Source organism: Lytechinus pictus, chromosome 11, assembly GCF_037042905.1.
Source record: "Lytechinus pictus isolate F3 Inbred chromosome 11, Lp3.0, whole genome shotgun sequence".
NCBI lineage: Eukaryota > Metazoa > Echinodermata > Echinoidea > Temnopleuroida > Toxopneustidae > Lytechinus > Lytechinus pictus.
This window is the reverse complement of record NC_087255.1, coordinates 14,984,457-15,003,966: the sequence shown is the minus strand read 5'-3', so window position 1 is coordinate 15,003,966 and position 19,510 is coordinate 14,984,457. Positions and strand designations below refer to the sequence as shown.

General features: G+C 35.3%; 1 protein-coding gene across 1 annotated transcript; it reads right to left on the bottom strand.

Annotated features, from left to right (window-relative positions):
* Positions 1 to 1,964: 1,964 nt before the first annotated feature.
* LOC129271502 (uncharacterized) lies at positions 1,965 to 17,089 on the bottom strand. The gene is made up of 11 exons (XM_064107029.1): positions 17,042 to 17,089; positions 14,475 to 15,586; positions 12,358 to 12,622; positions 11,014 to 11,292; positions 8,646 to 8,748; positions 8,169 to 8,309; positions 6,851 to 7,064; positions 6,265 to 6,322; positions 6,053 to 6,167; positions 4,862 to 5,086; positions 1,965 to 2,193 (listed from the first exon to the last, which is right to left on the bottom strand). The coding sequence occupies exons 1-11, from the start codon at positions 17,085 to 17,087 to the stop codon at positions 1,965 to 1,967; spliced, it is 2,787 nt and encodes a 928-aa protein (XP_063963099.1). The 5' UTR covers positions 17,088 to 17,089.
* Between the last annotated feature and the right edge of the window lie 2,421 nt (positions 17,090 to 19,510).

Genomic DNA, 19,510 nt, shown 5'->3' with positions numbered 1-19,510 from the left:
TTTGTAGCACACAACGAAAGGATTTTTAAAAATACACGCTCTTCCATACTTCGGTTGAAAAAATATTGTTCTTGCTTAAAGAAGGAATATTCAAAGCTAAAAGGGAACATATTAAAAGTGTTAAAACCGAATAATTTCAAAATTATGGCAAAGATAATGAAAAGGTTAAGAGGAAGTCTGCTGATTAGCAAGAAGTCCGATCATCATATTTATAATTTTATACCATTTTGGCGCAAGCCTCCTTTTTAACCCCAGACAAAAACATTCCGTGTTCGCTCAAGCATGAACAAAACTAATGGCATTTTTTTAATGGCATTTGAAAGATAGGACTTCAGAGCACCTATTAACATCAAAATATAGACATCATAATTTGAAACAAAAAATTTATAGACTTTTCAAATCCGTCCCGTTTTTTTAATACGCACTGTATATATATATATATATATATATATATATATATAAATGTGTAAATTTATACATGTACAACAGCTTTGGCAACTCTTTTATTTAAATATTGTAAAGAAATTGATTTCTTTACAATATATATATATATATATATATATATATATATAGAAAGTCAAGCGAAAAGAAATTATTGATATACTGTAATGTAATGTACATCCAAACATTATACATAATACATAATCTAGTTAAAAAGGTACTCCTAGCTAAAAATAAACGGTATACAAAATATAAATTAAATCAAGAAACTAAAATAATGGAAATTTCATCAAAATCATTAAAGTTTAAGATTAGCAATATCTCATGAGACAGTAATGCGCGCCTCAATGCCGGCATCTTCCCTTTTCTTGTTATTACAGAAAATCATATTTAAAAAAAATTATGACTGTGATATGTCTCCCTTGGAATAAGATAAGTTGCAGCAATGAATATCTTAAACATTAAATCATTAGTCAGTCCATTCTTCTTTAATACTAAGAGGACAAAATGTGAATAAATATAATTTTATGCAATAAAATTCAAAATAATTCCTGAAGACCTAATTTCATCAGCTTATTCCTAAAGACATGCATAGAGTGACCTTCTTTTCCAAAATAACGTTAAACAAAATGTCCTATACTTCCTGAATTGATTCGAGTATAGGCTTATATCTGATTTATTCAAGCATCTGATTGATACAATAAACATCTTTGTGACTGTTTTATTTTGTAATTGAACATTTTAAATAATTATACACATGTAGTTTTAAAACTTACTTCTAGTTATACGTATATTGATGGAAAGATGGGTGGTGTCTGATCCTTCATAACAGTGTCTTGATTATAGTAAGCGCTTGAAGTGCTTAAAAATGTGCGTGTGCGTGTTGAAGGGTATGTGTTTGGATATGTGCGGGTGCCCGACGTGCATGGGATTGAAGAGGCGGTGAGAGCTGAAAATGTTAAGGAAAAAAGGTAAAAAGAAAGACAGACACACATAATGAAAGAAAGAATGGTAGAAAGAAAGGAAGGTCGAAAGAAAGACAGCTTAAAAGAAAGAAAGACCCAAAAAAGTAATAAAAGAAAGAACAAAGGTACAAAGACAGAAGGAAAGAAAGAAAAAAAAAGAGAAAATGTTTTAATAATGCATCCATCCCTGTCTGTTATTTCTATGTAAACATGTATGGCAGATCAGGATATCATACCGATGACAGTTATTTCAAGTATTAACATCAGCGATCTCCGACTTTACAAGAGATACAAGAGAGAGAGATGATATAACATTAAAAATAATAATAAAAGAAAGGAAATAGAATTACAGAAAGAAAGAAAGAAAGAAAGAAAGAAAGAAAGAAAGAAAGAAAGAAAGAAAGAAAGAAAGAAAGAAAGAAAGAAAGAAAGAAATGAAGAAAGAAAGTTAGTAAGAAAAAAGTAAGCATATTATTAATGTATCCATCCCTGTCTATTATTTTTAAATGTATAGCAGACGGTTATATCATAACTATGATTATGGTTGTCCAATATTTTTTAATCCATATTCTGTAGGTATGCTGATTTCACAGCATAATTCGATTCAAATGTAACCATTTGATATTCATCGTCCTCATTTAGAACCTCAGGGTTTTCGTAAATATCTTCTCCTGCTTGTTGTCCAGAAGGTTGGTTGTATCGGGTATAATCCCCTGCTGTTTGCTCACTCTGCTTTGCCTGGGGTTCGTTGGCTGATGACGTAGGGGCCACATTGGCTTCATCAGGTCTGAAACCGAATGAAAAAGACCCCAAAATAGAAGCCTAAGAAGATCGAAACAAAAATTTACCATGAAAAGACAATAATTTTCTTACACAATATTGGATTTTGTGAAACCAAAACATATTATGTGTATCACGTTGATTTTTTTCTACCTTGAAAATGAGTATATGAATTAAATCATAAAGCTACAAATAACAATAATGCAAATGCGATTTTTTTTTTGGGGGGGGTTTGAACTGATCAAGAGTTAAAGAAAGTTCCATTTTAAACAAGAGATAACTCCGTTTTATCGATTCTACATAAGAAATAGCTTTCGCTCAGTTATGTACGGAACACCATGGATCCTACTAGATCCATGTGAAGGAGAATGTAAGAATGGAGATGATAAAGATGGTATAGATGGCTAAATAATAAGCCCTGTTGAAACATGAACACACAATTCCCATGTAATTCCATGATTTCCAAATGCATGTGCATGTAATTTTGATAAAATTTGCACAAATTAAAACTTAAAAGTTGAGTCCCAGTCAGTATTTTTTTTTAATCCTATCGAAAATTGAGAATACATTGTCCTGAATTTGCGTTTGTAAACAGTTGACTTGCATTTTAATTGCATACAATTTCGATTTCAATACAAATTGAGTCAAAATTGGATTTGCCATTGATTCTGTAACTATAAATTGCCTACATGCAAAAATTGGGCTTTTACCATTTCTCCGTGTTGAGATACAATGAATTTTGTGTATCCTGTGTACAATTTGCATATATGAACACTTTAAATAAGGTCCCATTTTTCACATTTTAACACTATATATATATATATATATATATATATATATATATACTTGTAAATAATTCAGCATCAACGCAAGACGTAGCTTCCATGTATCTCTTTATTACAAGCTTTCGGCCAATGGGGCCTTCATCAGGCCTATAATGCATTGAAACAAACAGAACAAACCATACAAATAAGGTCGAAATAACAAAGTGAATGTGTAACAAAGGGTACAGAACAGAAGGGTTACACTAAGATAACAAAAATAACAGAAATTAACAACAGAGGGGGTTGAGTACAGAACAGAAGGATTATAGTAAGATAACAAAAAATAACAACAGAGGGGGTAATGACTTGAACGAGATGGTGGAATACAATAGAAACGATTGGGAAACTTAAGTGTGTGAAAGGACAAGGTATTTACAAGGTATTTACAAATACCTTGTCCTTTCACACACTTAAGTTTCCCAATCGTTTCTATTGTATTCCACCATCTCGTTCAAGTCATTACCCCCTCTGTTGTTATTTTTTGTTATCTTACTATAATCCTTCTGTTCTGTACTCAACCCCCTCTGTTGTTAATTTCTGTTATTTTTGTTATCTTAGTGTAACCCTTCTGTTCTGTACCCTTTGTTACACATTCACTTTGTTATTTCGACCTTATTTGTATGGTTTGTTCTGTTTGTTTCAATGCATTATAGGCCTGATGAAGGCCCCATTGGCCGAAAGCTTGTAATAAAGAGATACATGGAAGCTACGTCTTGCGTTGATGCTGAATTATTTACAAGTGTACATAGAACATGACGCGCTGTAATACACGTTATGCAAAGGGCCCTCTTCTTTTATATATATATATATATATATATATAATGAGGCAAAGTGGTAATGCATTGTACTTTGTTCCAACAGTTTATTTTGAATTCCAAATTTTCGACGTTAAACATACGTATTCCTCAGGTGAGCTTTATTGTATCCCTGAGGAAGACGTATGTTTAACGTCGAAAATTTGGAATTCAAAATAAACTGTTGGAACAAAGTACAATGCATTAAAACTTTGCCTCATTAATATCTTCTATGTCGAACACGCGGAACGTAATATCGTCATATATATATATATATATATATATATATGTGTGTGTGTGTGTGAGGGTGGGTGTGTGTGTGTGTGTGTGTGTGTCTGTATGGGTGTGTGTGTGTGTGTGTGTATGTATATATATAAATATATATATACAGTATTAAAGCTCTATAAAAAGGAAACACGAGCAAAACATAAGGCTTTTGGTTTTGCAATTATGTACCTATTTCGTGTCTTACTTGCATATACATGGAAATTTAATTTTGATTTAATTTGCATGATTTAACATTTTAAGTAGATTCTCAGCAACTAATTTCATGGGATGTCATTTTATATATAACATTAATTTTGTTCAAGCATCTGATCATTTAAACGGCTTTGTGACCGTTTTATCTTGAAATTGAAAATTTTACATTATTATATGAATGTAGGTTCAACACGAAGTTCTTTGTAAAATAATGAAAGATTGGGGTTTTGAAGGGGTTATAGTGGGTTGAAACACTTTTAAATAAAGAGAAAGTTAAAAAGAAAAACAAATACACAGCATGAAGGAAAGAAAGGAAGGAAAAAAATCGAAAAAATAACAAAAGAAAGAAGAAAGAAAGAAGGAAGGAAAGAAAGAAAGAAAGAAAGAAAGAAAGAAAGAAAGAAAGAAAGAAAGAAAGAAAGAAAGAAAGAAAGAAAGAAAGAAAGAAAGGAAAAAAGAACGAAAAATAGTAACAAAAGAGGAAATGTATTATCAATGTATCCAACCTTTCTGTTATTTCTATGTATAGCAGACCAGGATATCAATGTCTACGATTGTGATTGTTCAATATTCTTACTCCATATTCTGTAGGTATGCTGATTTCACAGCATAATTCGATTCAAATGTAACGTTCTGATATTCATCATCCTCATGTAGAGCCTCGGTGTTTTCATAAATATCTTCTGATGGTTGTTGTCCAGAAAATTGGTTGTATCGGGTATAATCCTCTGCTTTTTGCTCATTCGGCTTTGTCTGGGATTCATAGGCTGATGACTTAGGGGCCACATTGGCTTCATTAGATCTGTAACTGAATGAAAATTTATATATTTTGAAACAAAATACAGTTTATGAATGAAATCACACTGTTATAAATTATTCTAATCCAAATACAAAGTTTGGGAATTAAGGACTGATCAAGAGTTAGGGAAAGGTCCAATCTGAACAAGGGAGAATAACATAATCGAATTCCGTTTTTTATCTGCACAAAGGAAATAGCGCGTTTTCGCTCAGTTATGTAAAGAATTATCATGGTCCTCAGGTTTATTTCCAATTCGTCTAATGCCAATTCGCCTAATTGCCAACTCGTCTACTATCATTTGGTCTACCATCAGTTCGTCCACTATTGGTCTAATTGCAAACTTGTCCACTCAACATTTCGTTTATTAACCAGTCGGTCCAATAGCCATTTGGTCCATATACAATTTGGTCTAATTGGACTAAGTGTTAGTTGTGCAAAATGAATGAAAATGACATGGATATTAGACCAACTGGTTATGAAACGAAATGGTCATAGACGAAATGGAAATTAGACGAAGTGATGATTGGACCAAATGATTGTTAGACGAAATGTTGATGGACTGAATGGCATTAGACTAAATGAAAGTAGATCATGTGGTGAGTGGACGAGTTGGCAGTAGACGAATTGGCAATTTACTGATCCTACTAGATCCTTAAGGACACAGGTGATAAAGATGGTGGAGATGACTTATACATCCTCCATTATTGAGTAACCATTACTAAAGAGTTTTGGCAACTTCAATTTTTCCGCACTTGTGCCACATCGCGGACGGGGATTTGACCGAAATCCGTCGCAGTTTCAACAGGAGAAAAGGCAACCTTCTACACTCACATACTTGCACACGCCTATTTGAATCTACCTTAAAATTTAATAAGTATTGTGTCAGAAAGTCGCTTCCTTTTCTTTTCCCCCAACCTTTCTGTGCTTAAATGGGCACATATGGACGCAATATACACGTTGATATATTACCTTTTACGTCTGTAGATGACGATTCCAATGATTATCAGGATAAGGAGAAGGATGCAAGAGAGTGGTGTGACTATTGCGCTATAATTCATTCCACTCTGGGCATCTTCTAAAATGGCTAATGATGAAAAAAAAGATTACGACATTATTTTGTTATCAAGATGTAAAAGGTAAAATAAACCAATTTAGTAATTGTTAAAAACCAATTTACTCACATTGGAGATGTCTGAGCTGAATTGGTTTCATTGCAGGTCCATTGGCGTAGTAGAATTTCTGTAATATAAAAGAGAAAAAAAAATATATTCATGTAATCAAGATTTTCAGGTTCTTGGGAGAATATAGGCGAAAACGTCAAAAAGTAACCAAAACACCCTTCCACGCGCACACATTCTTTATCACACACAAACGAACAAAGGCACGCACCCACACATAAGACACGCATACAATCATCATAATCATAGCAAAAAAACGATGATGTTCGTGAAAAAAGATTACCTCTTACACAATAATGAACTTACATACGTAAACATCAGAGCCAAATGGCAAATACTACTTCTTTCAAAACATTAAAAGAAATACACAAAATATTCTGCAGATATTACTTCGAGGAGAAAAGAAAGAGAAAACATTAATTGGAAACGATAAAGATCGTGGGATATGATCCCCCTACCAAAACCTGACCTCAAACACATATAATTTCAGAAGCATATGGCAAATATTATACTTCCTTCAACACATTAAAAGAAATACATAAAACTTCTGCAGAGATGACTTCGAGGAGAAAAGAATGAGAATACTAACCCCACCTTCGCCGGTTGGTGAGTAAACTCGAAGAAAGCAGGTATAATATCCGCCTGGAATAAGAGGACCATTGGTTGCTTTGAGAGTAGTACCATTCACAATACGTGCATCTCGTTTTGTTCTTTCATCATCTTTACTATGTCCATCCGCCATGTTGCATTCTGATTGTCTCTCAATCACCGATCCGATCGTGATGACGTTATCGATCGGGAGGCTGAACATATTTAAAATGAATAATATTGAAAATTGACCTACCGATTGAATACCGACATGATTGAATTGAAAAGCGAAGAAAAGATGTGAAGCCATCAAACATGATTAAGTATAAAGGTATGATGTGTTGTCCACCTTCTTATTTTTGAAATATATAATAGTGCATCCCAATTATTTTTTCTTTCATTTCTTCTTTTAAAATCTTGAAACACCGTCTGGGGAAATTAATTTTTAAAAAACGTGTGCCGTAAAGAAATGCTCAATATTGTAGCTATGTCATGTAATCTCAGTCAATGATCCGAAACGACAACGCTATTGCGTTAAATAAGAAAGAAAAAATACATAGGCCTACTGATTGTAATCTTGAACGTGAATGCCCAGTCATATTTGATGTTGAAAATCTTGAGATTTCTACGACTAGATTTATCTATACTAATAATTGGATTTTACTTATTGTTGGATTAACATTTATTGGATTCACGCATCTTTTATTCTTTTCACCGTGTATATTTAATATCTGAACTTAACTTTCGCGGTTAGCAAAGAGTCCCGACGCATGAGTCACTCGAACTCTAGCGGTAGTTTATCGCCAGTTACATTTCACCATTATTCATATCAGTGGGCTCAACCAATTCAAACCAAGCACTGCTAGAATTGGTCTCTCCCTGCTTTATATTTGGAGGTTTGGGCTCATTCCTTGGGGTGAGTATAAAATTGCTAAATTTTCCTGTAAATTGTTATATAGCTCCTGTAGCTGAAAAGCTATATTCCAAGTGAATAATAAACCAGCATATGAGAAGTGAATAAGAAATATGTAATTATGTATTCAAGTTTTATCTCTCTGCACACACTCATACCCACACAAATATCTAAAGAGAAATGAGAAAAAACGATGTTTTTTTATTCGCCAATTGGACCATCTTCAAATGTTGAAATGATTTCTTTTTTTCAAATCTTGAGTCCCATAATCCTTCCCCTCATTTCTCGAAGCGCAAATATTCAGGTTCTCTGTTAACAAGGGCATACATGTGTCTCAATTTATGAGCGAAATATCTAACAAATCAATGACGTTTAAGAGAACAATTACAAATATTCCTGTACTTACGATTTGAGCACCGTCACTCTGAAGGGAATTCCTATCTGGTTACTGGCGGTGTTGTAATCACTGACATCATTGTAAGCATCGCCATCGGAGTCAATGTTTCCCGAAGAATTGTGCAGTTGAACAGCGATAAATTCATAGCAGCTGTGAATAAATTTGCCATAAAAGAAGAACAAATGAGGAAAAAGTCTAACAAATATGATGTCCACATCTACTTGTAGGTAAAAGACGATGTGATTAAATCGTTTCACGTTCGGTAACGTTTTTTTCACAACAAACTGGTTTAATGTAACTGAGTTCTGGAATTCCCTCATGTTATTCCAATTTAACGTCGATTTTAGGATGCCACATTCAACTGGGCTTGATTGATTGTGAATCTCCTAGTCATTAAAATGCCTATGCCTGATTAAAAAATAATATCACATGACCATTGCAAACCATTTGGAAAATCACGAGAAGGAAAACCTGGATGAAACCTACCTGATCTGTCCAGTCGATGTTGTATGTGACGGCACATTGACTTGAAAGCTGTGGGTGTCAATTCCACCAACAGTCTCGTGTAACACAGAAGGTCTATCAGGAACTGCAACAAGAAATCGTCATCATTTCAGTTTGAATAATATAGGTAAATGAGTAGGTATGTATAGAATCCAGCAATGGGGACAAATATATGTGGCATTAAAAAATTAATCAATTTTATAGTGGTGTAAAAATGCACGAATTAGAAACGTAAATATGTGAAAGTAAATGTATATACAACAGATTTTGCAACTTTTTTTTAAATTTAAATACAGATACACGAACATGATTTCGGTTAATTAAATATAAAAACATGATACAATACTGTAGTCCGGAGACTAATTGTACAATGTTTACATTGAATATTATGTACATTCGAAGATTGTATATACACTTACAATTATTCACATTTAAATGGGAAAATAGTTGGTTGATTGTGACATGCATAAGTGAGACCTTATTAGATAATACCGCCTGGGATTTCGATAATTGTGTATAAAAAAAAAAACAGAGTTAAACTTAAAATTATGTCAGAAGTATAATTCAGATTGATTTGCATTATGAAGTTATGAAATAGAGATTTGGAAACAAGTTAATGCAAGAGAATTAGTCATAGTTATAGAACATTTAAATAAAAAACACAACCTTTGAAATATTAAATCCGTTCAGAATAGAATAGACGTTACTTTGAGATATGAGATTGAGGCCGGTAAAATAATTCTTAATAATTCTTAAGAAAATCAAGATTTAAACAAAAAATATATATACATTTAGCACCTTAACAACTAATGAGAACAAACACATACATATAAATTAAAAATCTTCACATGGCTTAAAGTCTACAACTGAGCATTGACCAGTTTGACAAGTGAGGTATTTCCTCAGTCTACCTCGCGAGACATGCTGCCGTTCAGCAGGTAGCAAATGACGATGTCGCGATGAGACAAGGATTGACTTGGCAAAGTTGGTCATCAGCAGGTTTTTCTTCTCTTGGCAAGGGAAGGAATGTTAAAACTACTCAGGAGTTCGTCATAGTGATGTTGGTCAGGGTACGATATCATCCTGAGAGCCCTACGCTGTATCCGCACTATAATGTATGATTGATGAGTTGTCAAACTACTGCACCAAACTAGTGCACATTATTCAATCAATGGTATGATACACATTGTGTATATGAGCACACGATCACTTGCTGGAATTCCATTCCTTTTCAGCTTGCACAAGATATACAGACTTTCGAAGCACGTTTGATGAGCTGTTCCACTTACTGATCCCACTTTATGTTTGATTGGATAACAACACCAAGTAGGCGGAGACACGTAACAGCCCCCAGAACTTAGTGATCACTTGTTGAATTCAGCTCACTCCAGGCAGAAAGAGCATCCACATGAGATTGCAGATGACTTGACTCGGATTTATGGATAACCTTAGCAATCGTTTGGTCATCAACATATTTCCATCTCTTTGTAGTTGTCTCCGTGGCATCAATGATCATTATGAGGAACATCACCGGGCCGAGTTTGGTTCCTTGAGGAACCCCACATGATAGCTCTTTCTGTGAAGATGACACACCGCAATGTAGAGTTGTCTGCATACGTCGCGTAAGAAAGCTACTGGGATAATGGCCGGGCTGACACTCATTAGAATAAGTTTTTGTAGAGCCTTTGTATGGTCGATAAGATCAAATGCCTCCATGGGGTCAATCTTACAAATCGTGGCATGGTGACTTGGCTAATCCAGGCCTTTCTGAAGATCACCAAGCAGACTGACTAGGTAATGAGACACAGAGCTGCATTTCATGTTGCCAAATTGATTCGGATCAATTTTTTTTTTTTAAATATATATATCAGCCATCTCACAATCCGCCAGGAAACCTTCAGAGACACGTGCTATGATCGGTGTGATCGAAATTGGCCGACGCCGCGGCGCGCCGGTTGTAGTTTCTGGCTGGTGATGTCTTCGGAACAGGACACACCGATGCAGTTTTCCAGCTGCTCGGGAAGTGACCGTCCGTAAGACAGTTATTGAAGATGATGGTCAAGGGAAGTTCATACGCAAACACTAAAACTGCCATTCCTTCTCACTCATGCATTAAATTCCATTTCAGTAACTCATTAAATTTGCAAAAGAAACCAAAACCAGTCTCAATTGATCATTAATTTAGCATAACACCCTTAACTTTGCAAGTTCCAAAGGACTCGACTCTCAAAAACTGAAAGGAATTGGAAGACTAATTCCCGCCCAGCCTAATTTTTAAATCCAAAACCCGAGTGATTTCGAACGCGACGCGAACGCGAGTGTTTATAATAAGCCCAGTGTATAGACCTACCAGCGTTGAGAGTGGTCGCGGGTGAAAAGTCAATCCAGTCATGGATTCCGAAGTTGTTGGAGCAGTTGATCCTGATGGAGTACGAGGTTCCTGGAAGAAGTCCTGAAAGGCTTACTGGTGGCTCGGTGTTGATAAGGACAGACCGGGCTATGCTGTCTCCTGTAACATGTGTAATAAGTGCAGTACATCTATCAAAGAGACCATCCCCATCCTCTGTTATCACCCAGGATACGACGAGTTCAGTGGCCTTGACCGTGACGAAATGAGGGTTGATCAAAACTGCAGAGGGAGCAAACACATTGGGACCAGAATAATTAATAAAAACAAGAGGACAATTGCGTCCTATGCTATCAGGGCCCCGTTGCATAAAAGTGACCATTATGGTAACTTTGCCATCAAAATCAAGGATTCCATTGAAGTTACCATTAGATTGCAAACTTACCACAATGGTACTTTTATGCAACGGGGCCCTGGGACCAGTTTTATATAACTTGTCATAATCACACTTTTGCAGTACCAGGTACTAATCTGCTGAGATGCTTCAACCTAATTGGCTGACAGTAAATTTGTTATAGAATCAATTCCAGCAAGCCAGACAATGTTGAAATGATCACCTAATAATAAGTGTCAGCAATAAATTCATGCACTTCACAATCCTTGTGTGCAAGTTGTCACCGTTGTAAATTCACTCATTGAAACTGATAGTGTGGAGCAAACTGTTTTTCCCTTGGATCGATGAACAGGCATAGTCCTACAAGCATCGTTGGATAAAAGTAAGTAAAAGTAAAGTAAAGTAAATTCATCGTTCTTTGACCACGATGACGTTCTAAGCAGGGCGATAAGTCGACGTTCGGCCCATTTTCTTTTGGCAAAAATCGCTACTGAAAAAAAAAATCTACGAGCGAGAATATTAACTATTTTGAAACGTAGAATCTAATTTTGTGATATATTTTGACATAATATTCAGAAAAAAAATCATATTTTACCAATTTCCTCCTTTATTCTTCTATATCCTCCTTATTTCTCACCCCTCCCCCTTCTGGATGTGGAATCTTTTTTTAGTCATACGGATTGTCTACCCAAACCGGAAAGATGGAGCAGAAGGAGGGAAAATAGTCAGATAATAGACCTTACGGTCTTCGTCAAATCTACGTCTTCTCCAGTATCCTTCTGATATACTATTCCTCATCCCGATTTTTACATTATCCGTCCATTTAAACAATGAGTGTATGAATGTATACATCTTTGGATAGAATGTGGAAAATTTCACATTCATATTCCTCAAATTGAGAATAAAATAATTCATTAAAGAAAGTCTATAAAAAGGTCGCATTATTGCCATACCTTGGAGGTGACCTGTGTTCGTAGCATTATCCGATTCCGAAATATAATTCAATGATCTATCGCTTGATCCTGCTCGGTATAAGTACGATTCATCAATACCTGAAGCGTATACGACAGCACGAAACCTTGGGTAGATCGTCTGTCCGTCGTCAGTGATGACACGTTCACTTTCTACGGAATATCTACCATCGGTAACAACACACCATCTTGAGCAAATTTCAGTTCCGTTTAGTATCTTTAGAGAATATTCCTCTATCCACTCTATCTGCAAATGATTATTATATGATGATAATAACAACAACAACATCAATGAGGATAGTAATAATAATGATAACAATAATAACGATAATAATAATTACAATAATAATAATAATGATTATTCTATTGATTTTCACAATAATAGTGATATTAAAATCAATAATATCAATATCATAATGAAAAATGAATAATAATAATAATAATATATTTATTTTTATGGTATATCAAAGTTTCGACTCATTTTGTTCAACATTGAACTCCTCTTCGATGCTGTAATATATATATGGATTTTTTTTCTGTCATCCCGTTCTAGGCCATCCAATAACAAATATCATAGATTGATTCAATAATCCGTGAAAACTGAGTATTACATTCAGAATTAAATCTCATTTTACTGCCTATCTGATGAAAATATTCATCAACAAATGTTTTTTCGTTAGTATTAAATACTTGCCAAGAGAGGCATTTGTTTAAATCAAAAAAATTCCCCCCAAAAATGAAAATATGTGGTGAGAAGAATTGTCAGATTTTATAGGATGAATCAAGTATTTGAAACAGATATTAGTCAATACATGCTACCACACCAATTATCTGTTAAAAGATGATATTTTGGGATGGATCCATTATAACTTGTGCGTGATCCAATCGTAAATTAGTGATAAACAAAATAGTCCGATAGCCAGTTCCTTTCTGCGCATGATCAAAAGATTCTACGCATGATCAGAGGAAGGTCATTTGTACTAAAGTGATATGGTGGTTTAAAATCTAATGAGATAAGCACCAACTTTGATGTCTTGATTATTCATATATTCTTTTGAATTGTGGTTTTCATTTATATCCACAAAAAACAACAATGCGTCCACGAACGACTGGTATTTCACAGTTTGCCAAGTACATTGTGCAACATGCTATGATATGCATTCAAAGTAGGAATGCAACAAATACCTTCATAAAGTGTTCATTGGTGTGCTATTCTAGTCACCTGGTCTATTCAATTTCTTCATCCTGCTATGTAAGGCAGATTAAGTAATATCTTGCTTTGAAATCTGCCTATCATAATGAAAGAAATGAAAGGTCATTTGACCAAAATTGTCCATGAAGTAACTACGATCTGGTCTATTAGTGGGATATAGTCGCGCATAGCGTCAGGGATAATGCCAGACATTAACCACCAGACGCAAATAAGTGGTGCGTCAAAGTTTATAAATCTTTAGTGGCCTGAATTTGTTGACGAGCGTTATGCAAAAGTCAATGGAATCGGAGCAAACAGCAATGCATTATCTAATGTGTTTAGTCTCGAACTTCAACCCCCTTTTGAACAGATTTAGTTTGTGCTGAAACCGTGATGGACCAAAACTTCTGCATGCAGACGCAAAAAAAAGGTCTAATAGGTGGTGGAGTGGGGTTTGGAGGTGAGGGGATAAGGCTGGGGAGGAATGACTTATGGGGAAATATCTAGCCTTATAGCTTTTTCGGGGAGGGGGACCTCAAAGATGGCAAAATTACCCCCCCCCAAAAAAAAAAAAAAAAAAAAAAAAAAAAAGATCGTCACCATGGTTATGAACATAAACCCCTAAAGAACATTGAAGCCCTAAACTTTTCGGGGGTGGATACTGCCGGGGGCTCGAGAATTTTCGAAGTTGGTTATTTTAATACAATGGCAATGGCCAACACATATATCATGGTCATCAACGAGGTCCGATGCCAACCGTACAGCTGGGAATTTGTGTCTTTAATATCGTCCCAAAAGGCACTTCAGTGACTTGCAGGTTTATGATATTAGGAATGTAGACCTGCATGTGGCATTTGTTATCCATTACGTACCAACATTATACAAATTTAAATGATTTAAAACTTACTGACAAGGGTTGATAGTTTTTGAAAACCGAGATGTTATTCAAGTATTTACACTCAGAGGTGATTTCAAGATAGACTGTATCAATCTTTGTCATCGTTGACAATCTGTTGGCTTCTTCTACAGGAAAGACTGTGCTTTTTACATATTGTTCGACTGGAATGACTCGAATCATCGATGGGTCACTCACGTCGTCAGATCTTCTCCCTTTGACATACTGAATGACAGAAATGGGTTTGTCTGCAGAAATCAAAGTCATATTTTGGGATGGAATATCAACTGTTATATAATCACCCATATTCATATAACGTTTGGTTCCTTTGTAGGAGACAGTCGTGTTGTTCCGACCAGCTACTATCTGAAATAGATATCCAGAACGTTTCATTGGGAATGGGCTTAAAACATGGAGTTCTCCCCATGCTTCAAATGGTGCTAATTGTTCTGCTAGATGGTCACAATACTGGATACCTTCGGGAACATCAGCACAATCAGTACCAACTGTTACTGTAACGGATGTGTTCGAGACGACACGAGAGCCCGTTATGTTTGTATATTTCGGACGAAGCTGTAGAGATTCGAATGGTCGGAGAATGTATCTCAAAATGTCACCGTTGTAATAAATGGCATTCTGAAACTGTACAGTAGAATTCAGGAATATTTCAATCATTGCTTTCTTGTCTAAAGCAGATATCGTGACTGTACCCCGAAAATTTTTCTCGCTTGTCATTATTGAAAACAGTGCTAAAAAGTATTCCTTACCCAAATTCTTCATGGGTACAACAGAAAACATATCCGATGTAGATTTTGCGATGTTATATGAAATAACTTTTATATTTTGATCAGATGTTAAAACAACTGTAGAGTCAAGGACATCGGTTGCTGTTTGTTTGATCAGAGAGTTTGGTAGAGGATAGTTGTACGGACCAGATCCAGGTGGCAATGTTATTTGGTCTTCAAATAACTTTATAGGGAAAAGTACATTGATATTAGTGTTGTTTTCTTCCAAAGCCTGGATAACAACACCAATATTTGGACTTTCATCTTGTTCGTTTGGCATCGGAGCAAAGATGAACTGTCTATTACCCTTTGCAGGCAGAGTGCAGAAAGCCAACATACCTGTGAAAGAATTATTAAAATATGTTAATGAATAAGCGTTTGGTAGCGCAAAATCGTAATATAGCCTCAAAAACGGACATACTGAAGCTTTTCGACATGAACTCATCGGAGTAAATCGCATGAATGACTGGCCCGCTAGAGCGAAACAATATAGAACCGAAAGAGACATGTCAAAATGATAATAATACCTCTTTATAACCATTAGAACCATTTTTTTCCCCATCTTATCAATGTTAGGCCAGCCTACTTATAATGCATCGTCCAATGACAACAATACGATTTTGTATTATTCGAATAGTTCTTTCTGAGTTTTTCGCACACACATTTGACATTTAGCTATTCGGTGTACAAAATTGATTTCACAAAATGTTATACCACAGTTGCAAAATTGGGGTAACGGATATGACATTTAAAAGAAATTTAATGTCATGTCCCCTACGCCCACAGGGCCATTTAACAAGTAAATTTTCTCTGCAATTTGTACGATTATTTGTGTATGTAAATGGACAATGAATATTCATAACACTAAATGGTTAAGTGTGATTTTTTTTATACTGTCTGAGATGTTATGACCGTTACGTTGAATTGCCCGTATCAGATATATTCTCTTTAGTTCATACTTTTTGCAGGAGTAGTTTTTTATATGTAATAATGAAGGAAATTTAATTATTTCATATCATGTATTTATTGTCAGTCACCCGTGTCATGCTCTCGATATAGTTGCACTGATATGTGACCTTGTGCACTCTATCTGCGAATAATAACATAATGTCCATCATTGACGTCACTGCAAAGCAAATTTTCTTTTTGTTTTCAACATCATTCACATCATAGCTAGAAAAATTATGTTGGTCACAAGATGCTATTTTACCTCATCACTAATATAAAATAAAAAAGTATATAATATTGAATTATATTCATCAGCGAAAGCCAACGCAAGAAATACTAGATTTGGCTGTAGGAAAAGTAATTAAAATTATAAATAGTTTGAAAACATGCATGTTTAAATTAATATATACCTTGATTAGACAATGATAAGACCAATATATAGTTGTGAGACGGTACAATCAGTGCATACTCAGTATTCAGTGCTCACTAAAATGTTGGGCAACAAACTGTCCATTGTGTTGGGTGATGTATGATGGTAAAAAAGTATTTCTATTCTGTGCAATTATTATCCAATTGAGTAAATTTATCACCCAAGTATTAGTTTTCATTACCCATTTTGGATAGATTTCAACCAATAGTTGTGTGGACAGTACGTTGCTGAGGGTTGGTTAAAAGTTGTGCATTTTTTGCCCAACTATTTTAAGAGTGTATTATGGCCCATTATCTGTAAACAAGATATGTGCAACGATCCAGCGAAAATATTTGCACCTCTTTGCGATTTTGATTTGCTTGTTAATTTCATGGCAAATGATATCAATAATTATTTCATTCCCATTATCATCTTACCTAAAGAAACCAATATGAGAGAGTACGAACGAATCCGGAACGCCATTCTGTTAACAGGAATATAAATTACAAAATGATAAGAATCATATCGAATTGATTCATAAAATGCTGCCTAAAATGTAGGGAGTGGTTTTTTCAAGGTGGTTTTAGACACGTGGTCATAAACTGACACATGAGATTCTTAAACCTTTACATTATCTTATTTTCAGTTCTATAATTAACAATCTTTCATGCTAATTGTAATGATGAAACTCGTCTCTATTAAGAGGAGGAAGAAGAAGAAGAAAAAAGAAGAAGAAAAGAAGCAGAAAAGGGAGGGAGAAAAGAAGAAAATGAAGAAGAAGACGAAGAAGAAGTTGAGGAGGAGGAAGAAGAAGAAGAAGAAGGAGGAGGAGGAGGAGAAAAGACGAAGAGGAAGGTGTGACGGTTGCTTAACCCTAATAAAAAAACAGAAATACAACACGAACAATTTACCAATCTGTTACTCATTATTCATAAGAACAAGAATAAAAGACGAAAAAATTATCAATGTTCGAACTTTAATATACGGACGGAATGGAAGCAGACACATACCTGCCACAAAGCTATCGGATGAGGATATAGAACTCTCGAAGTCGGAGAAGATTTAAAATCAATAGTCCTTCAGCCTAGAAAATCCGCAAATGGCTCTCAAACTTAAGTACACTCAAATATAATAATTTTTGAAATTGGCATTTGATAAGTCACGCCCATAATTCTTGAAACTAATATCTCTTTTGCACACGGCCTGTTATGCTGCTTAAGATTTTATGTACCTACAGATCACGATTCACTCTGTGTATGGATTATGGATAACGTTAATACCTATATAAAAGAAGTCACCGAAAACAACAAAATGTGAATATGAAGCATAAGCCGTATAAAAGAACATCTTTTCGCCAAAGATAAGATGCAAAATGGACACCGGAAGAATGATTCATGGTATTAATCTATATTATGTTAGATATCGTTTTCTATTAATTACAATTTATATTTTTTGTTTGTTAAGAATACTCGTTGTGCATGAGCAGTGATCTTTCTTTGGGGGACGTGCCCCCCCCCCCAACCAAATATTGATTTTGTGTGAAGCATGTATGTCACGACCCTGTTCTACATGAATTCCCTGGTCATTTTGTTATCAGTATGAATTGTAATAATGTCATGGTTTGATTTGTAAAAAGAGACATATTATGTATGGTTCGAATTGCTTTATATCATTGATTTATATGCCTAATATTTGTTAATTTTTATTGAAATAGTATACTACGCGTGTACCTTCACTTGCCATATGTAGAACTACTGTCCAATTTGGTAAAGCCATGGTTACACTAAAACCGAATTTTCCCGAATAAATTCGGAACGATTCTGTCCGAATATGGCCTGTTCAGATTACTTCAATGGATTTTGAACCTATTCGTTTGTGATGTTTGGGGAGCTCCCGAATCAGAGACGAACAGGTCCCGAATCAGAAAAGAATCGCCAAGAATTTACCCGAATCATTTTTGGCCATTTCCGATTAAATCCTAATTCAAACCCGAATAGTATAAAAAATATAGCCAAAGGTGACCAGAATCGAGCCGAATGTTGCCCGAGTGCTCAGGTTACAGCCGAATGACGACCCTAATGTCTGCCCAAATCGGAACGAATAGGGCAGAATGCGCCAGGTACTCCACAAAATCTCCCCCAAAAGCCACCGGAATGATCCGAATTGGGCCTAAATAGACTTGTTCGGATATTATTAGGCTGTCATTTGGCCGTATTCTGGCCTTTTCGGCCCACTCGCTCTGTATAAAATTTGTATGGGTTCGGGGCTTTCTGGGCAGACTTGACTCTATTCTAGATATTCGGGCGTACATGGCTATTTGATCCGGACCGTGTTACTCCCCGACATGGGTGTCGATCGGTATTCTTGGTTGGGGGGGATGATTGACACAAAAGTTCTTGTGGATGGAGATCTTTCAACATTACCCCACTAAAATCACAAGTTAGGACATTTGGGAGTGATTGATATGCATGGTGTTCTTGTAAATTCCTTCATTGTTATAGTGTACTTATATTTCTTTTTTGAAAATTCAATTTGTGTTACAAGTAAGCCTATTCTAAACTCATACGAAAGAAAAAATGACAAATTGTCTGGACCATGTTCATAGTTTATTGAGCATGATGTATACACAGGGGCGTCGATCCATTTTTCAGATGGGGGGGGGCAAAATCATGAATCAACATTCAACATGCGACGCGAAGCGCGAGCTGAAATTTTTTTTAGTATGACATGAAAACAGGAAAAATTTACCTGTTTAGGTTTGTTTGTAGTAACTCATGAGGAGCATAGATACATGTATCTCACTAGAGAGCGAGCTAAAATTTCTTTATTTCTGACGTGAAAGCTTGATATTCTAAGCATTGTTGGTACCAATTATTAAGATGGGTATCTAGAAGAACAATAGATGC

Excerpts from the sequence above, each read along its gene's own strand:
- LOC129271502 (XM_064107029.1), bottom strand. The coding sequence starts at position 17,087 with ATGGCGTTCCGGATTCGTTCGTACTCTCTCATATTGGTTTCTTTAG. Across the intron at positions 8,749-11,013 it reads CGCGACCACTCTCAACGCTG|TTCCTGATAGACCTTCTGTG; the intron begins GTAGGTCTATAC and ends TTCTTGTTGCAG. Across the intron at positions 6,168-6,264 it reads TCAGCTCAGACATCTCCAAT|CCATTTTAGAAGATGCCCAG; the intron begins GTGAGTAAATTG and ends TTTCATCATTAG.